The sequence below is a fragment of the Pagrus pagrus genome (assembly GCF_965226575.1).
Source record: "Pagrus pagrus genome assembly, chromosome: 19".
Lineage (NCBI taxonomy): Eukaryota > Metazoa > Chordata > Actinopteri > Spariformes > Sparidae > Pagrus > Pagrus pagrus.
In genome coordinates, this window is record NC_140203.1 from 11,541,723 (window position 1) to 11,566,171 (window position 24,449).

General features: G+C 40.4%; 1 protein-coding gene across 11 annotated transcripts in view; it reads right to left on the minus strand.

Moving 5' to 3' along the window:
• rgs3a (regulator of G protein signaling 3a) overlaps positions 1-24,449 on the minus strand; it is a 154,756-nt gene that overhangs the window by 43,484 nt on the left and 86,823 nt on the right. For 9 of the 11 annotated variants that reach the window (XM_084383656.1, XM_084383658.1, XM_084383651.1 and 6 more), the window contains one exon: positions 22,021-22,155. In XM_084383656.1, the coding sequence (XP_084239782.1) occupies positions 22,021-22,155 (135 nt within the window). Of the gene's footprint in view, positions 1-8,353; positions 8,493-11,508; positions 11,750-22,020; positions 22,156-24,449 lie in introns of those variants that run through there. The other 2 variants (XM_084383652.1, XM_084383653.1) reach the window with 2 other exon arrangements.

Consider the following 24,449-nt stretch of genomic DNA (forward strand, 5'->3'; position numbering starts at 1 on the left):
CTCCCTCTTAACCTCCCAGTGAGCCTATCTAAATGGTTCACAGTAGTGTTATAACTAAGGCATCAAGGCTTCTTACCAACGCACTGGGTGTATGAGGGGTATTTTTAGAATGAAATGCACTTTCATAAAAGCAACCATGGAGGAAAGTGGAAGTAAAGCCTCTGTATTTATCCCTTTCTGCCCCTCCTTTTCCTGTTCTTTCTTTGTTCATGGTGGTGCAAGTTAGAATAGCGAGCCACTGTCAGAAAAATCATGACTTTTGATTGTTTTATAAGGCATGTAAACATTTATTTCTCTAACCGTCATGTATTTAGACCTGAGATCTACACAGACAGATTCTCTTTCCCCCTCTCATCCTCGCTGACACCCCATATTTCTATCCCTGTCCTACACACACAAACCCCTGACTGCTGAAGATATGGCTTGAGACACAATGGAGCCACCTGTCCTGTCAGATACACTTGTTCCTTCTCACAGTCTCCACACACACGGAGACACACACAAAATCATGTTAACCCCTTGTGTCTTTCAAGCCTGGCCTCATGTCCGATCTTAAGATATTGTTTGTGTGCACATACACGTCCAAGTATACACGCAGGTACAAAACACGTGCACTGAAACGTGGTTCAAAGTCATCAATGATTCAACACAATACAATCTCTGGCGTTGCCTCAATTAAGCGAGGAAACAAAACCAGCACTAAAAGGCAGGGAGAGTGGGATGCAGGGTTGGAGAGTGAATAGATGGAGAAGACAAAGTGGATAAGACAAGCAGAAGGGAGGAGGGGAGTCAGAGAATGGTAATGACACAGAAATGAGATGAGTAAGTGGAAGAGGGCAGAGGGAGAGACATAAAGCAGGAGAGGAGAGAGGACTAAATCTTGGAAAACATCCATCTTGGTAGATAGACCATGACCAGCATTACTGTTCCAACTAGCGAATAGCCACTTAACACTAACCCCTTCCAGGCAACATTACTCTTAATTACAAACAGCCACAGCCCATTAAAATAAGCTATCAACAATGATAATTGGAATTGTGCACATATACATTTCCAATTTTAGAAGTGGACGCATTTTGTTCATCTTATTGGTGAAGGATCAAACAGCAAAAGATTGGTTTCACCTCACTGAGAGGATCTGATTTAATGCATTGTTGGCCAGCAACTCTATGTGTTCGATGAGCTGAAACTTCATCATGTTAGAGATTACGCACATTGTGTTCAAGGCCATGAGGCAGCCACAGTGGCTACTGACATTTTCCCACCACGAGTTTGCAAGCCTCAGTGAATTTCACTTTTGGTCATGTTCAATTCATAAGATTCTTTGTGTGCAGTGTGCAGGAAACATACCCCATCTCTCTTTTCTCCTTACTAGCACTAGAAAACGCAAGGGTTTTAGCCACATAAGTAGGCTATATGGATGGCAAGGTCAGTCAATCCACGACTTAGGTCAGACGAAGAACCAAACTCCATCCAAGTTTTGGTAAAGATCCGTTCAATAGTTGTGTTTCATCCTGCTGACGAACCAACCAACTGGACACGCATTTTTGCACATTGTCATTCATGGTCCCAAGAGGACTTCGTTGGCCCCCTGACTTTCCTGACTAGCGTCACCAGCAGGTTATACGTTGTGGTTCAGAGTGGACGTCTCAACAGTTGTTGAATGGACTCCCATGCAGTTTGATGCAGACATTCATGGTCTTGGTGCCAGTGTTACTCAAACTTTAACTGAATAACTTTCCATTGTTTTGAGGTCTACTTTGCATTCATGAAAATGCTGATCATCTCTAAACTTTAGAGACTACCATGACATCAAGTGTCATACATTTTATAAATGACTCAACATTTTTTATCTGATTGGTATAACTGTGCTGATGCCTCTTGGCCAGGCCTCTCTTGAAAAAGAGATCATTAATCTCAATAAGACTTCTTTCCTGGTAAAATAAAAAAAATTTCAGAAATGCTCAGAAAATACTGTTTTTCTTATATTTTTCACATATTTGCTGCGCATTGCCATGTTATCATAAAATTTCACAAGTAACATTTTTGCTGCCTATATTCTAACATCACTTTTTGGCCAATTATAACAATTATTGCTAATTACGGAAACAAAATTTGGACTTCAACTTTCATCACTCTAACTGTTTGGTTCTCTTTCCTATGAGTATTACAGCCTCACAAAGCAGCTACATGGTCTTCATAATGTCTCCGTTAACAGCTGGAGAAGGTAACAGACACATGCACACCATGTGGGTTCAGAATGAACTAGAGGTACTAGCAGATGGTGAAGTTTCACATTTCCTAGATTTGGGTCGCTCAGTTAGGCTTAGGTCCAAAATCTAAAAGCTCGTTAGATAGAAATGACCAAAAAGTCTAACAAAAAGGAAATTATAGTTTGTAAATACACAAACTTTGAAACTGATACTGTACAGCCTGAAAAGTTCCAAACTAGGACATTTTGAAGTAAAAATGAACTAATTTCCTGCACTTTGAATAGTCAAGTGTTTAGAAACTGTATCCAGAAATTTAGAACACGACATCCTGTTTTATTTCACAATATACAAGTTGTATTTATGTGTGTACTTGCACCTAGCATTGACGGAATGGGGAAAAGTAATTATGTTGTGCATGCACTCAACTGTTAAATGATCCTAGTCCAACTGGCATATTTTTTAAAATCCATACCCTATGTTTTTAACACCATCTGTTAAGGAGTGACACCGTCCAGTGACACCTGCCAAATTACATTTATGACTCATACTTGGTATAACTGTGTGGACCGCGATGGAATGGAAACCTAGAACAGACCAGGTGAGTCCTGTTTCCAAAATATCTCTGAAGAAATGAAGATTGACAACAATGACCTACATTTTCAAAAAGATGTTTTCTCACAAATATCAAAATCTTCTCATGAAGATAAGATACAGCACACACACACACACATACACACACACAGAGAGAGAGACACTGGTGGACAGGGACAATGATGTGAACTCTGTCCCACAGTTACCATGGCAGTGACAGCCCCATCCCGGGGGAGCAGCTGTGCTCTGCATTCTCCAAAAGCAGAAGATGTACCTCTGAACTCTGTCATCATAGTTTCCCCCGACCCCTCCCCAGTCTCAATTTCAAGGTGCCATCCTTCATCTTTATCTCTTTCCATCGCTTTCCTCCTTTCCCTTTTCTCCATTTAATTTCCTGTGCCCTGGTTGTTTTTAAGTAAGACGTTACATTAAAGAGCATTAAAAGTCTAGCCCTGCCTCATCCTACTTAGTTTAATATTAATGGTTTAATGTCTCCACCATTACCCCTGCCACATCCACCTTCTGCATCCATAAATCAAAGCTCAACTCAATTAGCAATGCTGTTTAACATATATTCCACTGCCAAACAAAGGGACATGTTTTCTCCTCCCTTCCTCTTTGCCACTCCCTCTGTCTTCACTTTCTTCCTCTCACTAATTCAGTGGTGGATCTGTATGGCAGCACATTGGCTGGGAGGATGTTGAAGTGATGTAACTCGACACAATCGGTCTGCATTACTCTTGTTTAACCTCTTCTTCAGTTTTCTTTGCCCACTGATTTAGCTCATTGATTTCTTCAGAGGACATGTAAGGTCAGTCGAGTCTAGACAAAGACCTCCTGCTCACATAGCCCGGAGAGAAAACATAAAAAGGACATGGTGCAAACAAGGAATAGAAACAAAATGCATCAAACTGGCCACTTCCACACTTGTCCTTTTATTAACATCGTCCGTTTATAGTGACAGATGATAAAATTATTTTCATCTACTCGATTACACATTAAAGAGCCTTTTTAGGAGTGTTCTGTTTTAGCCCATGTTATTACAAATAACACATACTTACAGATGAATGTGGCTTGTTGTCTTTCCTTTAACGGACAGTTTCCCACAAGCAGCTGTAACTTCTGACTCCAATGTTCATCTGGGGAGGGTATGTATAGCCATATGCATCTTGTTCGACTTAAGTGGAGTCACAAACAGTTGCTTTTCACTTACACGCAAGCTGCTTGCCAAATAGGTCATACCTCACATGGGAGGACATGATCCCTCAACAGCTTCCCGCACAGTACTTAAAGCTCCCATATTATGCTCATTTTCAGGTTCATACTTTTATTTTGGTTGTCAGGTAGAAAATGTTTAATTTTTTTTTCTCATACTGTCCAGTGCTGCAGCACCTCTATTCTATTCTCTGTCTGAATGCTCTGTTTTAGTGCCTGTCTCTTTGAGGCCCCCCTCCTGAAAAGTACATTTTTCTCTGATTGGGCAGCCGTCAGAGGCCTGAGCAGGCATCGCACACCATGTTTCCCCCACAGCCCTGCCGGTGTTTTTGCAGCCACAGCCTTACGGAAGTCCTGACAGCTCATTTAAAGGCACAGTTTCTGAACGTTAAACGTTTTGATACTTTCAAAGTATTCAAAGTTTATTGCACCTTGACCTGCTTTACACTCAAAAAAAGACAGGAAATCTCAATTTCTATAATATGCGAGTAATTTATAATATTAAAAACTTACTTTGTAACTTTCCAACACTGGCATAATATCTCAGAGATTACATTATTTATGCCTCAGGTAGATAAACCAAATCTTTAAATAATGAGAGTAAAAGGGTTGAAAATAATACACTACTACCTCGTAAGAGCCGAGGGCACAAAAGGCGACATTCAAACACAATTCAGTGTGTGTTACTTGGAAGCATGTTTCTATTTAAAATTGTCATTTAGAGGACAAAAACATCCTTGGGGATGTGATGCTGCTTGTTATCTGCCTCAACAGCGATAGCAAACTTGTTTTCTACGGTACTTATGTAGTGAACCACATCCTAAGCCTACGATGTTTATTTGCCTTGGGTGAAATTATTTACTCCAAGCCACGTCACAGCTTGATGCATACTGTAAACCCCCAGACACGGTCCATTTTCTGTATTCCTGCAATCACAGGTCATATATTACAAAAGACTCTTCACACATGTTCTGTCTAATTTGGAAGAGGTGTATATATTGATAAGCTTGTCATGCAGTATCTGAAATAATAATGACCCTGTTTATCCCTTCTTTGAAAGAACATGTGTCAGTGTATCTGTCGGTTTGCGTGCATGTCTGTGCCCACTAAATATACATTAGGCATGTTTTGACATGTGCTGTCCATAACAATCTGTGTTCTGGAGATTTAAGAGCCTTTATTGCTTTGTGTAATACCAATAACTCGTTAGGGGACCACATCATATAGATGATCAATCTCTGAATGGCCTCATTATATGCACCGCAATGCACCGGCCTATTTTACCCTTGATTTCACTCGAGAGAAGAGCGATGAGACGGTAATAGTCATTTATCTGTCAGACCCCTCCATTGTAAACAGGCCTGAGGGGAAGAAGAAAACAGAAAATGGAAAAGGGAGCAAGGGAGCAAGAGTGAGAAAAGGGGTCTGTAGATCAAAGAAACCCAGGAGGAAATATTTTATGAGAACATAAAAGTACATCTTTTTAACTGAATCATGAAAAAATGGTACCACTGGCTTAAGAGAGTGATAAAAATGTTTTATGTTCTTCATAAAACTTTAGTATTTATGTCGGTCTGCATTTCTAGTTTTAAACGAATGCGTTTGGTCACAATGTTAAGTAAAAAACTAGCAGGGTCTCACCTCACAATCATTATGCAATTAAAGTTCACTGACTCATATGCACATAACAATACCACTATTCATCTGAGGCACCAGTGCTGCCGTGTAGCAGTCATATATTGTTTGTCAGCAACAGCAATTGAAGCAGAATGGCAAACTGTATGAAATACAGTGGTTCTATATCTCACAGGAGTACTTGGCAGTAAGTGAAACCTCGGAGATGTCAGCTGCAATTTATTAGCATGACGTCTCTTCTCGTTAATAATTCAGTCGATGACGTAGCCTTCCTGCATGTGTCCGTGTGTGCTTCTGTTCGAGTCACTGAAATCGAACTTCCTTACGAAATAAATTAGCACACTTCTGTTCTTGAAACCCCCTTTCACTCTGCACAAAAACACCCCCTTACGGCCCACAACATGTGACTTTTGTCTTCATTGGGAAAGAGTACAATCGGCATTCATTCCTGGGTCAAATGACTCAGCAGTCACGGGTGTTTAACAGTGGTTGGACAAAATATCGATATGGTGATATATCTTGATACTTCTTCTTGAAATACGGTTATTGATATGCCGGAGCCAAATGGAGCCGAATGTTTTTATTCAAACATGCGTGTCTTGCAATGTAGCGATTATCACAGGATCACTGTATCATGACACTATCGTTATCGCAGGCAACGTATTGCTAATCATAATGTATTAGGAGTTACTCTCTGATTCCCACCCGTAGTGTTTGATGAAAACATGCCACCAGGGTGGTCAACCCTTTTCCGAAATTAGGCTGATGTGTGTTAAAGTTAAGGAAGTTGGTGCATACATATTTTTCCATCCATCTCCAATCAAGCAAACACTCATACATCATTCAGACGGGGTTGAGTTTTATAGAAAAACTGATGTAAAACCCATAAAAAAAAAGTATGGTCATAACATTGTCAAACGCCTCCATGGTGCTTTCTACTGTTGCCTTTTTTCTGGCAAGTTCACGATGTCAAACATGACACATCACACTTTCAAAAAAAAATAAAAAATACAACTGCAAACTCATCTACTGGCAATGGGAACGATTCAATCGCCTATTTTTAGCACATGTAAAAAAAAACTTACATTTACATGCTAATTTCGTGGTTAAATTGTATTAAATAACCTTTAGAGGATTCAAGATTTGTTTGCAACAGTTCATGACAGCGGGAGAAGGGAGAAATGGGATGGGGGTTGGGTTTTTTGGGGCTGTGTGTGAGTGTCACATTCAAAGATGCAAAGGCATTATTGATAGAAGCTGAGGGTTCAGAGAGAAAATGTCATTGACGTAACTTGCCCCGTGACGACAGGCAGCCGAAGACAATGTGACCACTGAAAAAGACTGCAAAAGGCCTTTATAGAAAGCGCGCAGAGAGATGTTTGTGTGTGTCTGTGTGTGTGAGAGAGAGTAGATGCATTTATCTTTTGTTTCTATTGTGTCTGTAGTTGTGTAGGTGTGTCAGTGCATGTGTGAGAAACAAAGGGCTGTGATGTGTGTGAGATTGTTTTTCCCAGGTTATAACAAACATCTGATTTGTTCAAGCTGGGACTGGCTGTGTAAGACCGGCTAATAAATCACATTCAGGGCTGTGTGTGCGATGTGTTTGTGTGTGTGTATGTTTGTGCGCGCGGCAGAGGGATGGGTCACTGACACTGTCTACTATTGATCAAGAACAAGGGAAAGATTGAGGGGAGGACACTCCATATCTTTACACCACCGTACTTTAAAAATCACTCAAACACAAGCCACCATTTGCTCAAACGGTGTATTATCATTCTTCCTATTGGTGTATCAACAGGCACCAACACAAACTACTTGAAACAAAACACATTTTCTCTCTCTTTCTTTTTCTCCTTCTAAGTAGAGAATAACCCCACAATTCCCTTAATGAGCAGAAGAGAAAAGCAATTTTCCCCAGTGTGCTTCCTGTTGTTGTTTTCCCCTCTGGTCCCTCTGTTTGCTCTCTCCTCTTGTCTCTATCACGTTCAGCTTGGCTCCGACTTGGTTTAGAGTACGCCGTCTTAATGGCTCTCTTCCTACCGCTCCTATTCTTCAGTGTCCTTGTTTCTCACTCGAAGACTCCCCCAGCCATGTGGAGGGCTAAATCATGTCACAGAGCAGCAATGACTCAAATAAAAGTGCCAAACGGGGGAAGGTAAACAATCTGTTGTTCAGACAATGATGTCCACAACTCTTTCTTATTAAAGGGGAGGTGATATTTTATGGGTAATTGCATTAAAGAGTGCTATTAAAGCTGTGGGAGGAAGGACGCATGAGTGGATGGAGTGATAGAACAGACAGAATGAAACTAAGACAGAGAGTAAGAAAGAAAACAAACAGAAGCAGGAATAAATAGTGAAGTTAAATGAATCAAAACAGCTCACGACACTGACACCCACCTCCTCATATGAGCCTGTCATAAAGATGCCAAGAGATAAATAAGCCTTTATTGCTTTTTCCTATCTTTCCTCCCATCTCTGCCTTGTTTCTATCTCTGTATGACCAAACCACTCCCTGCCCCCCAGCAGCACAATAACAGCAAACAATGACAGCAACTCAAACTGACCACATGTATACTCATAAAATATCTGAAAACACAAAATAAAATCAATTTGCATGAAACCTCTCCGTTCAGATTATCCACACAGTAAGATGCAGAAGTGAAGAGAAATAAAGTGATGATTTTTTAAAACCCTTACCTGGCAAGAGGAAACAGTTCCAGGTTACAGTCCACTTAAGGCAGATACAGGCACGCCACTCATCCCCATTAAAGTGCCCTACTTCCTCTGTCAAACTGGTGTGTGAGTGTTTGTGGCTGGCTAGCTGGCTGGGGCTGGTGTGTGTGATTCTGTCAGTGTGGGCTAGGCCAACTGAACTGTGCATACAGAGAGAGAGAGAGAGAGGGAAAGAGAGAGAGAAGGGGGAAGAGAAAGAGAGAGAGAGAGAGAGAATGCCCAAGAGGCTAAGAAGGTAGACTCCCAAGCTGCACAAACAAGTGAGAAGGAAAGAAGCAGAGGGAGGAGTAGCGATAATGAGAAGAGACAAATGAGCAGTGAGAGCTCACAGGGAAGCATATGCGTCCATGTGTGTGGTGCGTATACGAACTGTTCTCCTTGATTGCACATGTGTGTCTGCAAATATTGTCTAACATGTGTGTACATATATTGTGTCCATTTGCGCACACACACACACACAACACCCGCTCATTTCTTTGTGAAGACATTAAGGCACGACAGCCGGGTCCCACAGGATGCATAAAGCACACAATGGGACACATATGCATTGTAAACACACACAAACAGGTGGAGTACAAGTTTAAACACACATGTTTCTGGCACACAGCTTAAAAGTCATAGGGCAACCGTATATGAAGCAAGAAAAAAATAATCGTAAAAGGAAACACTCACACATAATAGCTGTTTAATAGCAGCCATAACACTGAGAGGTCGTCAACGTGTCGTGTGAAGTGTTTATCACTAACTGCCTATATGAACAATGTAACTATACTTCCTGGTTTTGTAGCCACATTTCTAAATTTTATTTTATGTACATGTGTAAAGCCTCTAACCATGTTTCATGTTGTCAGCAGTAATGGCTCCATTATTCTATCTTTCCATTGTTTAGGTCACTTTATATGTATTGTGTGGTTATATATGTATGTTTGAACTATTCTATTCTATTCTATTCAAACAATGCCACAATGAGGCACATACCAGGAAGGACCTCATGAGCTCTGTGAGAGAGCTGGGAAATGATAGGGCCGCTTTCAACTAAGCTGAGCTAATGGCAGCTTCTGACTTCAGCAGCACTGGTTCTACTGTTTCCCCCACATTTCCAGAAGTTACTACTTCTGCTCTGGACTACAGGCACCATCACTGCTTCAGCGAGCTTGCTGTTAATTGCACAGCTCTGAACCAGTTATGGTTGGGTACCATTCCCATTTGAACTGATACTAATAAAGCTACAGCTACCCAATGGTATACCTCATTTCAGAATGCTCTATCAAATACCTTTTTTACTCTCTCTGTAATGTAAAAAAATGTCATTTCACTTGTAAAAAATAAGTAACCAGCATTTCTTCAAAGAAGAAATCTGTTCAAAAACCTAAAACAACAGTTTGTACTCTGTGCACTTTAGTCAGCCTGGATACCTGAACAAAATGTAGAAACTGAAGGAATCAGCACAATATTGGACAACATAAAAAGTATAAATATTTGTCAAAAGGGGCATTAAAAACAAGCAGTAGAGGGCAGTAATATGCCGTTGCAGCATCTAGTCTGCCTAACCCAAAGAATAGGCAACTACTGAAGGGCATTTTTGTTATGTTGTTGTCACTACAGCAGTGCTTGCATAGTGCAATATTTTCCAATAAATGGTATGCAATTCATATACTATTGGTTTCAGACATACTAAAAACCTCACATACTGTATTAGCATACTAAACAGCATGCAGTTTAGGTCACAGCCAGGGGCTGAGTTTTGCCTAATGCTCCTAAAAATGCTAAGATAACGTCAACCAAGATGGTAAAAAAAAAAAAAAGCCAAGTTATCTCCAATAACAACTCTCCGACTCGTTAATTAATAACATAGAGCTGTCTTCAACCAGGTGTTTCTTCAGGTTAGACGTGCTGGCCTGCTACTCTTTGTAGCAGGCTCTCTCTCTCTGAACATGAATCACTACTTGGTCGTTCCAAGTTTGAGTTTGAAAAAAAAAAAATTTTACTCTTGGCTGATGTTTTCCACATTTGAGTTTTGATTGGCTCTTTTCATTGCATCATCTCGTTGAACCCTCTTTGTCTGCAGTGGTTTAACGGCACCCAAGAGTTGCCAGCTGTCCTAATCAGCCATCTCCTAATAATCTGTATTTTCTTTTGCATATTTTCTATAGTCAGTTAAAATGTATATTTGGAAGGAAACTACTTGTTTCAAAGTACAAACAAAAGAATGTGCTGTACCTGGGTGAACCACATGGTACTCTCACTCATTCACACACTCTCTCTGTAGTCTCTCACCTTTCTTCCCCTCTGTTATCTCAAGAGCCTCTCAATGCTTCTCAAGAGAAAGGTTTTTTTAATCTCCTCTGTGTGACAAGCAACATTTGACATTGAAAGGTAGAAGTCACACACACCTGCTGTCTCTCTACGCGGCTGCTCGACACTTACCCATTACTGACACGACAGGCAATGTGTCCAGCACAAAGAAATGAGGTTTAGCATACAGTTGGTAACAGTTCAATATAATTACTGAACTCAAAAGTCTTTGCTGCAATTATTATGATTCTGAGTCAACATTAACACAAGTAAAGTTTCTAAAAAAAACTCAAACTAACTAATCACACCAGATATAGATTACATTAAAGTGAAAACAGACAACTTGCGGCCCTCTTCTGTTTTTCAAGTTCCATAATTGATGGCGCCACTGTTGCATGAACAACTGAATCGCTTTACGATTTCCTTAGAGTAGCAACTACCAACAATACAGGACAAAGCATGCGTTTTCCAATCATTTAGTCTATAACAGAGACCTGAATGCAGATAAACAAGGTGCCAACATATCCATTGTTATCTGGAGAAACAAAAAACATGAAACAAAATCCTTCAACCAATCTCAAAAGAGACCATTATTGTACAAGGTAAAATATTTATGAAACAATCCCTGGCTGTACACAGTCGTGACAAAAGTATAAAAATAGTGTTCCTTACACACACAAGCAAAACACAGTCAAATGCACATAAAAGCATGCACACACACAAACACAATAATCCCAGTCGTAACTACAGAGACATCACCAGAAGTCTGCAGACAGAGCTCTCAGTTTGACCTTCATAGCAGTACAAAAGATCACATACATTACCTTAGACACAGGCATCTGGACGCGTAGTGCTTGCTTTGTTAGAGTGTGTAAGTGTGTTATTATTGGTGTTGCTTCCCAGAGTAGAGCCAAGACTGGCACAGTTCATCAACACACACACAGACACACTGAGAGAGCACGTGTGCAGCGCAAATAGATGAAGGCTGCTAATCCAATGTGACCATATGTGATTATTTCCCCTGTCCGATTCTCTGAATGTGTCAGCGCTTCTTTTTCTCCCCCTTGCACTGTTTCTTGTCTGTGTTGGTGCTGCAGTCCCGGCTCCGCTCAGCCCCCCAGCTCGGTAATAACGTGCGTGCCAACGTGTGCAAAAGAGAGAGAGAGAGATAGAGAGGGGGGGAATAAAGAGGGATTTGGTGAAGGAGGGGAAATGAAGACAGATGGAATCGCGGAGAGACAGAGGTGCAAGCGTGAAAGGAGGGAAATGCGATGTATTAAAAATGAGGAGGGAGTGATGGGTATGAAAAGATCAAATGCAACTAACTCTCTGGAGACCAAAGCAGTCAGTGTCCTTCATTCTCTCTCTTTCTCTCTCTCCCCCTCTTCCCCTACATGCTATTTTTAGAAGTTTCTCTGTCGCAAATCAAAGCACTGAATCAAAACCTATCAAAGAGCAGGATGTTAAGGGCCATGTCTTTCACACCTAATAGGACACACACACACACACACACGCACACACACAACTCTATCTGTTACAATGACCATGTGTCTGCATCAGACCTGAAGGGAGCGATGTGAGCTATTCATCGGACCTTATCTAATCATATCATGCGCTAATAAATAATAGGCTTTTTAAATAGCTATTTTAAACACTGTCAGTTACACTGCGCAGACCGCTGTCTGCCTCACTGTGCACTTAGGGTCTTCTCAAAGACACATTTCCAGATGATGCATACGGTAATGATTGACATTCAGAGGTAGAATATCAACTATAGACAAACAGGATTATGCCAGTTTCATTGGGATCCAGCACTTTGCTCTTTTTCTGCCTCCTTCTGTTAATTGGTGGCAGATTTTTTTTTTTTTTCAAGTTCTCAGAGTCACTACCGTCATCAAACACTGTTAATCAAAAATGTCCCTGTGTTAAAAAGAGACCTGTTATTTGCAAATTAAACTATTACCCAAGCTCCATTGCATGCTCAGTGGAGCAAACGTCATTTTTCCCAGTAAAGAAACTGACAGTGAATGGATTTCATGCTCTGCTGTAGCTTTCTTAGGGCTGAGTCCGCAAGGGCTCTTATCTATACCGGCTCCTGTGCCGATGCATAATTGCCATTATGTAACACAGTTATGAATAGTTAAAGGTGAACTAAAATAAAGCCAAACACCACTCCATCAAAGGGAAATCATTAATGTTTAAAGAGAGACAGGGGAATTAATCCTATACTACCGGCCACAATGAATAACATAGCTGAGCTGTGAGAGTGAGCGTGTGTGTGAGGGAGAGATAGGTAGCAGAGGGGAAAAAAGACAGCAAAAAGAGACAAGTAGACAGTGAGGGTGAAAGATTGCATATTTGCACTTGGCAGCTGCAATAAAATGTGAAAAGGTAACGACGAGGGGGAAAGATGGGATAGGAGGGAAAGGGAGCGAAAACAAAAGGTTTCCATTGAATTTTTCTTGTTTTCCGGTAAACTTTTCAAATTCTAGCCTCCATATAAATGTAGTGCAGAAGGATGAAAGTGAAAAATATGCTCTTGAATTCTTGACATACGCATGTACACAGGAGTGGCAATATCCTGAGGACAACAGAGTTTCTCATTCTTTTTCCAAGCAGTCCCTTTAACTCTGTAAAGGACCCTTTCTGCAAACAAAGGAACTTTTGAGATAGCTCTGTTACTCACACACACAAATAAATGAAAAGGTACTGCAGGAATAAGTGGACAGCTGTCTTCAATACCCTCCTTCCATAATACTTCATAATAACACACAGCAAGAACTCTGCAAAGGTGCAGTGGAGAACTTTTTGATAGTGTCAACACTTGATCTGTGGTGAGCAATCCTGATAGTTTTGGATAAAAAAAATGTTTTTTATCACAGAATGTTGCAACTGACTCACCTGAAGAAAATGGCACAAGCTACTTGTCTAATTTTTACACCAAAATCTGCACATGTAGGCTAAACCTAGTAAAAATAGGCAAATGAATCCTTTCCCATTGGATGAGTCTGCCTTTCTCTCTTTTCTGACAATGTTGTGGTGGTTACATTTTTACTTTTTAATATTGTATCTGTAACTCCAATCTGTCTTTAAAACCCAAAGACGCTTACGAGCTTACGAGCCAATGTCCTTAACTTCAACACAAATCATAACAAATAAGTGTGTTCACCCCGTGATATGTTTCCATCACAGCCGAAACAGCACCCGGGACTACCGCAGAGTCAGTTGGTTATGAATGCTGCTTGTATCCATTCCCATTGAAGACAAAAGCCGGAGGGTGTTAGCAGGTTTTTTGTCCAGTGTGAAAGGGGTATAAGTTGCCATCAAGACCTTTCAGAAGCATCTTTTCAGAAACAGAAATCTCATTAAATACCATTGAAGAAGAACACAAGTCATAGCTACACTGTGCGATATAATATGAAGTGTTTCAGCTTGGTCCCTCATATCTGCTCCATTTGAACAAGTTCTAAATTTGGATGTCACATTTCGTGAGACAACACATCAACACAAATCCCAAGAATAGCATGGAGCGTGCTGCTCCTGTGTTGTGTGTGTGTTTTTGTGTGCGTGTGTGTGCATGTGAATGCACATGTGTGTGTAGAAAAGAGACGAGCAAAGACAAATGGAATTCATCCGTGTCTAATTAGAGACAATGAAGGGGAAAGTGTGTCTGCTACGGAGAAAAGAAAGAGAGCAGGAGAAACGTTATTCACGTGAACGTGCTTGCACAGATGTTGCCCGTGTCTTATTTTAGATCATTTACATTTGCTATCTTGATTTCAGACTTTATGTTAGTGGTGATCATTAAAAAAGGTCCTTATATTCTATAAACACAATGTAAATATTTGTATTTATGCCATCTATAATGCCCCACTTCCGATGATATCACAGGTGTGTATAAGCCTCTCTCACTCCTTTCCTCATTGGACACCCAGTGAAAATAAACTGTCAAAAACTCCTTTTTTCACTTACTTGTTAGCTCTCTCCTCACATTCTCCCGTGTCGACTGTGCCTGTCACTGTCTCAACACACTGTCTATCACCAGGTTATCACTTTTTAAAATGCTTCCTCTACTATCATCAGCCTCATCCTGACAATCCCCTCTCCCTGTTGTGTAAGGCACAAATCAAACACTAATCTCCTTCTGGTCCAGCACAGATTCGAGCTACGTCGTACATATCAGATCCTTTCTCACCCGCTTTCAAAGACTTTTTTTTTGGTTGTTGTCATTTTCATTTGCTCTAGTTTTTCTGTAGATTTGTAGCTGGTGCTCTGTTGCAAACCAATTAAGGGCAATACATTTGAAGAACTTGAAGGCCGCTGAATCATCGGTCCTCTTGCAAATAAACGAATAGCGGCATTAAGTATACTTCTATGAACAAGTACAGTTGTTTTGGGCATATTTATATCATTTGGAAAGATTGTGAGGAGCTGTGTATAGCTGTTACTGGACTAGTTTACTAGCCACTTTTAAGTTTATAGAAGCTACAGAACTACTCAACATTTGTGTTTCATTTTGAACTTCTGAACTTTTGAAAAGCCAAACTGTAAAAGTGTACTACCGCAGTTATTTTGTGCATAAAGCTTTATGTTACGTTATGAGTGCTATGAGTTTGCAGTGTCTCCTTATGTTTAAAGTATGCTCAAAAGGAATTTTCAATTACTTCTCTACCTTTTTATCTCTTTCATTCTACTCTACATATAGGAGTTGTTGAAATGTAAGCCATTGTTTTGTTTTTATTGGTTACAAATTGCTGTATATATCATTCTAAATCTGCATCCTCAACCTCCCATTGAGACTTTTAATCACTGACTTAAAGTGCTGCTGCTAAGATATCGATGACTAAAGTGTAACAGACACCGGTGGTGGAGTGTCTCAGACTTTAATTGCAGCATTCACAGAATGCAGGGGAGTAAATGTGGTAAAATTGCTGCTTTTCTGAAAAGTTGGCACGCAACGCTGGGAAACACAGTAGGATAGTGGCATATCCTGACAAATTGACACGTGTCAAGATGCTGCTGATGTGTGTGGCTCTAAAAAATCTTTAGAGACAAAATGGGAAAACGTGGGAAAAAATGAATTATTCAGTTTTCTGATAAATCTGAAATGGAGCCAGAGTTAGTTTATTATCCGTTTGTTATTTTGTGTTGCTGCTTAAGGTTCAGTGCGCCCTCGTAGTGAGATATGCTTCTCAAAAGATGCTCATTCACAGATGCTTCCTACCAACCCTGAACTTCATGTATTGATGATTGAGTGTATATGTGTTTGCCTGAGGTGGAGGGAAATGGAAACCAGAGGTGAAACTTCCTTTAATTTTGTTAAAGTCGAGAGAACAAGTAAGACAGAGTCCCTGCGTCACTACTTCCTCCAACATAAATCCTGTATTATAACCACTTCAGCAGCTAAAACGGATTCTCATAAATGTGAAATGAGACAACCGGAGAAAGAGAACAGAGCACGCAGCCTCTAAACCTCAACAGACACACTTTACTCATTAGCAGCACCCATCTTTGTTTCACTTCTCATGTGAGCCCATTGTCTCACGTAGAAAATTTATGCCACTTTCACTGCAAATAGTTCGTTTTCTTCTTCTGACTCAGAGTGCCAGCATTGCTCATCAAATCACAACAGTGTGTGATGAAGTGCGGCTGTCATTTTCAAAATGGCCAGTCTTGCTTTAATACCCATTGTGTGTGTGTGTGTGTGTGTGTGTGTGTGTGTGTGTGTGTGTGTGTGTGTGTGTGTGTGTGTGTGTGTGTGTGTGTGTGTGTATGTGTGCAGCTGAACAAATGTATTTGTCGAGCAGCTTAGTGGCTAATGCTGCCCGGACAAGAATGTACCGGAAGCTTTCCAAGGAAGGAGCACACAGACTTATAATGCCCGAGGGATATGACACTACAATCCTGTTTGTCTTTTGAAAATTATTAATTTATATACTGTGAACTGAGCCAACATTTTTTACTTTCATGCTTTTACTTTGAAGGCAAAAAGCACTACAGGTATGGTCAAAGTCCTCCATCCAACTCGGTCACTGTAAAAAGATCTGATGTACAGTGTGACATGTGTGAGGTCAAAAAGATTTTTTTGTTTTTTTTTTCTTCATTTTTGAGGTGTTGGGCACGGCAAGGCACTCAGGCCCATTTCTCAGAACCTCACATCCTGACAGCTGCCTCAGGGTCTTCATGCAGGTCTCTGTCAAAGATCATCCTCATCTTTAACACCTGCCTGAAGGTGGGTTTTCACCAGTTGTCAATTGCTGAAAATTCAGAAAAATCCCATGCAACGTGTGACTTATACATCCATGCAAAATGACAGCAGATGAAACTTTGTGTGGACCAATGAGGAGACTGTAACACTCCTCAAATTTATACTCAAAATGAAGATCAAAATGGGTGTCACCATGTCACCGGGCATCACCATCTTGGCAGGATGTGCCAAGGAAAGAGGTGGAGCTTAGGTGGTTAAACAAGCTCATCAAGTTGGAAGGTACCAAGCTAGCTAAGCATAACAAGCTACAGTATTTGCGTTCACACAAAAAGAGAAGCACATATGCCATTATTTGCACAAGTTTGATTACAGGATCATTTGTGCTTATTTTAGTTACTCGCATGAGTTTGAGCACAGGTTTATTTGGTCCAAACAGACAGATTGCCTTCCTCTACATCATCCGTGAGATGGCAAGCAACAACAGGCAACAAAGCCCTCAATTATGCATAACTTTAAGCCTTAACATAACTTAAACAAGAGTTGTATAAAAAAAATCAGACAATGGAGACAAATGGAGACAAAGCCGTAAACATGTTAATTTCTGCTGTAAAGTTGGCCATTTTAACATGGGGTCTATTGGTATTAATTGGCTTTTGGAGACAGCCTCTGGTGGCCATTTGATGCACTGCAGTTTTTGGTACTTCCATGTTGGCTTCATTTTTCAGGCCCCAAAGTTGCTGCTTGGGTTTGAGGTGATCAACTGGAAAATTAGCACCATCAGCCATTGAACTCAACAAACCAACACCTAATAATTGTTTATCTGTATGTTTTTTAATGGTATGTTGTGCTATGTGTGGTGATTGTACTTTTATGTACTCCCGCTGTACTTTGGGAGAACCCAAAGGAAAATTTCCACTGCGGTAGAGAATAAAGTTAATGTAATCTCATCTATCTTAATCGAATAATCACATCAAGGTTGTTTTGCATTACATTTGGATGGAAACCTAGCTTGTGTAACATCACATATTCTCTCCTCCATCTCAGCTCCCATCTAAGAAGGACACATCATATATTCATGTTGAGGTTAGTCATCATAAACACTCGCCCCAAATCCTCTGACTTTAAATGAAGCTGCACACAAAATAGAAACTGGCAAACTCTCATCGTGCCCCACTCACAGAGGGACTGGAGGATTAGAGAATCTCAAAGTGAAAAGGGCTTACGTCCAGGTTTTTCCAAAGGGAAGCATTCAAAGCATTGAGGGGCTGGAGGAACTAAGGCAGCTGTTGACATCAACACTGGGACGGAGTGACCCCATTTGCTGGAGAAACATGAATGAACAGTCACTTAAATAGATAGAATAAATATGAATTCTCCAACATGTGTGTTCTCCCTTTGGTGTGGATTCTGCTCTCTCCGCACACTTGAACATAACTCTCAAGTAAAGTGCATGCTTCAGCTAAGTGTGGATTTACTCGGCTTTGTGCGTGAGAGGACTAAATGCAGTTTCTGACACAAGAGAAATGTCTGAGTCAATGGGTAATTTTCTAAAGCTCCTTTGCTGCAGTGCTTACTCCCTGGCAGGACTACACACAGCACATCAAAGATACACTCTATTATGTTTTCAAAATAAGTTCAAATGTAGGCCACAGTAACAATGAGGGCAGGAGAGAAGATATAAGCACTACCAGAGGAATATTCTTCCATGTCGAATTGCTGGAATGTTCTCTAGGTGTTTTGATGTTTTTGTGTTTATTGTGATTTAGTGATTAATGCAGTGACCATTTGTGGAAGGATGTGACCCACATGTGTCTACACATCTATCTCTTGGAATGTCCTACTTTCTTCTGCCAAAATGAAATTAAAATATGTCCCACGATGCCCAGTACAATACACAGGAAGCTATGTTTTTCAAAGGCTCCCGTGCAACTGATACTACCGTACAAGGCGTTTTCCTCATATCGCTCGTATAGACAAAGCTGATTTGCATATGGTTAAACACATTTGGAGTTGACTGAATACAAAGTGTTTGCCTCTAAGGTACTCTGGAGAAATGCAATCAAAAGTGAACTAATTTGTCAAGATGTAAAATGTTATGATTAAGCATGTATTCCTCTGCCTTCGGGACACTGTTCAGATTTTAATCAGAGATTACAGTGAAAGGTTCTAATAACTGCGCAAAGTACATGAACAATGCCAGAGGTCAGGACACACATGCACACTTGCATCTATAATTGAATTGAGACGGCACCATCAGCTTTGGCAGGAGTTATGATGGGAATATGTGTGATCGTGTGTGTCAACCCTAAACCAGACACCTGATATCCGGGTCCAACAACACAGGTGAGACAGGTGGAAGCCAACAGTTCCTCTTCATATCGGACTGTATTCCCACTACGTATTATTTAACTCTAAAATACGAGTCATTACAAAAGACAAGGACACTCTTACTTCTGTGACCACAGTAAAATGATCAATCACAGACTGCTTTAGAGGCTACAAAAAGTGCCACAAAGTGCCACAAAGCACCCGATTATGTCCAAGTGGGCTTACGACTTCTCTACATTTCCCCATCCAAACTAAAATATATGGCAAGAGTTTACAAATTTATCCAGATCAGTCTCCCTTGAGTACCTCCTCCTATGAGTCATCACCGAGGTTTGCAGACTTTAAGATTTATATTGCTTTCTTTTAAAAGAAAACAGCTGACGCATTAAGAAGCACAATTAGTTGCCAGTAAAAAAAGGCTTCATACTGTAGGCCAAGAGAATATCCTTCCAGGATCAATGCACAACTTAAATTCTAATACAAATTGGAAAAGAAGTAAATGTGGGCTGTTTCATTTGCATACTGTATAACTTATATCATCAATACACTGGTTTGGTCAATAGAGTTTGGGTAAATGGCATTGATTACGTGACTCAGCATGCTCGCTAAGCTGTTATTTTATTGAGCGTATTGAACAACGCAGAGTGTGTAAATGTGTGGATACACCTAATTGACACTGAGCATGGGAGAAGAAAGGCAAAGAACATAAACAAAGCTCATTCATCTTATTTGTGAAACAGTTTGTTTGTTTAAATCTGTTGAAACTTTTGGTCAAAGTTCATAAAGTTCAACCCCAAAACTAGTTCACATATTGGAGAATATTCAAATACGGGCCAACTTCTGGGTCATTTACACTTCTGGGTAATCAGGTCCCATCCTCAATCTTTTCAGATGAACCATATGGACAAAAATACACACTCATATACAGGGACACACATGAATACACACACATGCAGGGAGAGAAAGGGATGAAAGACTGTCAGCTTGTCCCTCTCTCTTTCTCTCTTTCATGTGCTGATGAGTTAAAGCTTTAATGTACAACAGGTGTGATGTCTACACACAAGGCTATTTATCCCTATTAATCACCTCTCAACCAAACTCAAAGAAACTGGGTTGGATTGCTTTTATATTTATGAGGTGAATGGGGCTGTATTTGCTGTTCATCAAAGCAGGTGTGGAAAAAATATCTGTTAAAAATCGCAATCAGAGAAGCTGACAAGTGAGGAAAAAGGTTGTGAGTAGATTTCCCTCAGTAACGCTTGAAATGACCGAACTGGGCCACATTAATCTCATTCAGCGCTCCTCAGCAGCCACACTCTTAATCAGGGCGGTCAAAGCCCAGTGAGCACTTTAATGATCGGCTACAGTCCTGACATTACAGCACCCTGCAAGACCTGCTACATTACAAGAAGGGCCGTAGCGAGTTAATAAACAGTGATTTCACTGGTTTCTGTTATCCGAGGTCGATATTTTTTTCCACAACATGCAGTTTGATGTAATTCATTTTAATATCACCAAAAGAATAACAGGTCTGCAAATGTGAGTCACAAGGAAACTAAAAGCAGCTTTAATCAATATTTCTTGATTAACAATGGGTGAAACTACTACTGAGTGTGTACTGTAAAAGGGGTCCACAGAGAATAATCACCAGATTCCTCATGTTTCCTCAGCTCAACTCAGCGTTAATCGTCTTTCACCTAATTGTTTTGATTTTCTGACTCGTATCTTTGCTCTTTTGGTTTAAAGGAGGCAACGATTATCATCAAAAAAAAGCTCAAAAGATCTACTTTGCATTAAACAACAAACAAAGTTAGCAGCTAGGTTATAAAGAAGTGGAGCATTTTACAGCTAAAGAGCCACATATTTCCCTCAGTAGTTGGTAGAGACCATAAAGCTAAAAGGGGATTGGATATTGGACTCACATCCATCATGTGCACTGAAACACAACTCCAATTGAGTTCTAATATTGCTTAATATCTGCTGAATTTGTAAATAAGCCAGTGCTATTGCTAACACGCTAACCATATCAACTTAAAAGGTGATATCGGAGCTGCAAGTGGCATTAATTTAGTAATTGCAGGTAACTTCCTTATCACAGTGCACTAGTTTAACTGACCTTTAAACAACACTTTCTCAGTGCTTTGTTCTCGAAGATGCAAGCTGAACATAAATGCAAATATGTCAATAAAACAACAAAACAGAGGAGATGATTTTCTCAAATCGCACGGCTGAATTTGAGAGTTTTTATCTAAATATTTGGTTGTATGTAAACTAGCACACTGAGAAAAACCTCTCGGTACTCGCAGTGTTTAGGACTGTAGTTTGGTTAGTATTTCAAATGATCACAACAAATGCAGTTTACCACAGCTGTGAACACTGTGTATTTTTGTCAGGGCAATGCTCAGTATAAATATATGAAGTGCAGTGACATAAACCTGCTATTGCCAGCAAATATTCCTCTTAGAGCATAACTGAACAGAGCCAGGAACAGCTTAGATTGCACTGAGTTGACACGCCACTAAAAAGCAGCGCAACTATTCAAATCCGGCCAGATATAAGGCAGCATTAAACTCGCCCAAAGAAATGTAAGAGCTAAGTGGAAAATCTTAATGATGGCAATGTGAGCTGCAGGAAAGTGTTATATGCTACTGACTGAGTGTGTGATGTTCACGGGCTATCTGTGATGGGGGTATGCACAAAAATATGCATTCCCATGTGTTCATGTGTTTACTGATTCATCCTTGTCCTCATAAAATTGGAAATGCTCCTAGATGTGTGAGAGCGTGTCCGTGTGCCATACCTGTTCAAAATGCGGAACGTGAGGCTCCCTCCTGTGAAGCTGAAGCTGCTTGTCAATGTTGTCCTTCAGGCACTGACACACGCGGCGCTTCTGGTCTGCTGAATAGGCTTCCAGGCTGAGCAGGCAGTCACACTTCTAGAGACACCGAGCGAGAGAGAGGAGAGGAGTGAAAAGAGAGAGAGAGAGAGAGAGAGAGTGAGAGGGGTGGAGGAAAAGACAGCGGGCAATTAGGCATCTACTGTCAAAGAAGGGAAGAAGAAGTGTCTCCTGATCCTTGGATTGTAAAGGGTTCAAGAGAACAAATTAGAGGATTACAAAAGTATGAATGTAAAAGAATGAATGGAGGCAAAAATTAGGTTTTTTTTCCTCTCATGGGCCCACTTTAATGAGAACTTAAGACTTGAGCTACCCGAGTGTGTGATGACGAGAGAGCAGTGAGTCCTTTCAAATAGTATAATGACTCACAAAAGAGCACAATCCATCACAAGTACTGTATCAGAGGTGTTGGGTTATTGTGTGTGTCCAGCAGATTGGAATAAACTGTATCCATAACTGACACGGACCACACTAGAACACTCATTGTTCGCATGTGTCATCTCAGACTTTTCCTTTCTGCACATTCAGTTGTCATCAACTTTGTTTTCATGACACCACAGACTGTAAATGGTGCAGCCCTCTGGGTAGCAAAGCGCTAGCATTAATGAAATTAGATAATGGCCAGTATCCACTTCAGGCAGAATTTGATATGCTGACAAAATGATTACTCCCAATGACCAAAGGCAAGATGGCACTCCTGAAAGAGTACAAATCAATACACTATCCCTGCTGGGAAATACATGAGAACAAATATTTGACAAGCCGTGGTTAAGTTAGAGTTGGCAGAGCTTGGACAAACAGCTTTTCACTTAAAAAAAACATGAATAATTGTCAGCTGACTCTGATCTGATCTTTCAGATAACATTTCTAAGAGTTTAATGGCCCCATTTGTGGTTTGTGGTCCTGATTCCAGCAATATATACAGTCATAGTTTTGATAAAAGACAGATTTTGTCAAAATAAAGACAAACTTGATAAACCGTAATACATGAAACTCATTTATGTCGATTTTTGCTCCAAGTGCTAAATTGGAAACAGTTTCCAAGCAGACCTCTTAACAGAGAGTCCAATTGGGATAGTTAATAGGTATATAACTGTGTGCCAGTTAGTGTCGTTTCAATTCTGAGTTTTTCTGGGATGCATCTTGAGACAACTTCAGAACCTTTCATATCTGTTACAAAGCATCGTTTGGGCTTTGGTTGAAATAATAAATGTAGTAAATGCCTCCTGACTTCCTCTCCTCATGAGAAAACACAGGTTAGTCACAGTTCTGACATGACAAACCATGACTGTGGACCAAATAAAAGGATAAGCTGATTGGATTTTCTATCAAAACACCAAGACAAATGGTTGTCAAGGTATTTGTGCACTCAAACACCCATACACACTCACATTAGCTCCTCTCATTCACCGTTGTTGTTATATCACTATGGTACATTGAGCTGAAGAAAAGTTTCCATCATTCTGTTCGTTTCTGATTAAAATCCAACATGAAGGAACCTATTGTTCTCAAGTACATTTTCCCCCTCGTATTCCCCCTATCCAATTTGATTATTTCCATCTACCTCGCTTGTTCTGCTTCCGGCGGTGTCAGGGAAAAACATTTGTGTCCTGACATTTTTGGGCACGAGTCAGGCTATAAATAGGATTTTTCCATTTTGTGCAAGTCTTCAGAGATTGACTGAAGTCCTCGGGGCTTTTCTTGACGCTCACTGCCCTGGTCAGTAGTGAATCATGATGCTAGTTTATTTGCCTGTTTCCTGGCTGCATTGGTCGTTGCATGACCTGGTGTGTATCTCGTGGACTATCTGTCTCTTTCAATGTCACTCAATGTCTTGTTGAAGATGGGGATGTTGCTGTTGCAGGGTCTGATAGCACACAGTGTATTGTCATTGTTAGTGATAATACAGGGTAAAAGGGCAATTAAAGTCTGAATTAATGGTTGCAATGTTAATACTGCCTTGATGTAGTATACAATAAAAGAGAGAAGGAGAAGGTGAACAGAATATTTTGTCTCTAACAGAAAAACAAAGACAAATTTTGCAGTAAAACATGGAGAAATAAAGAAACAGCAAAACAGAGTAGCAAACTGCCATTTATGAAATTGAGCCTGACTGTTTCCAATTGCATCACGACATGATGAAATAGGCGATTTTTCAGAGTGGACGGAAATCAATGTTGATGTTCCTCGATATCCATCATGTGGACTGAATCCGAGTCTATAAGGGTGCAGCAGTGGCCATAATAGTTGGAACAAATGCACACACACGCACACACTGAGTTCAATGTAAACATCTAGCCCCCGGGCTAACCCTCATAATATCGCCGTCAGTG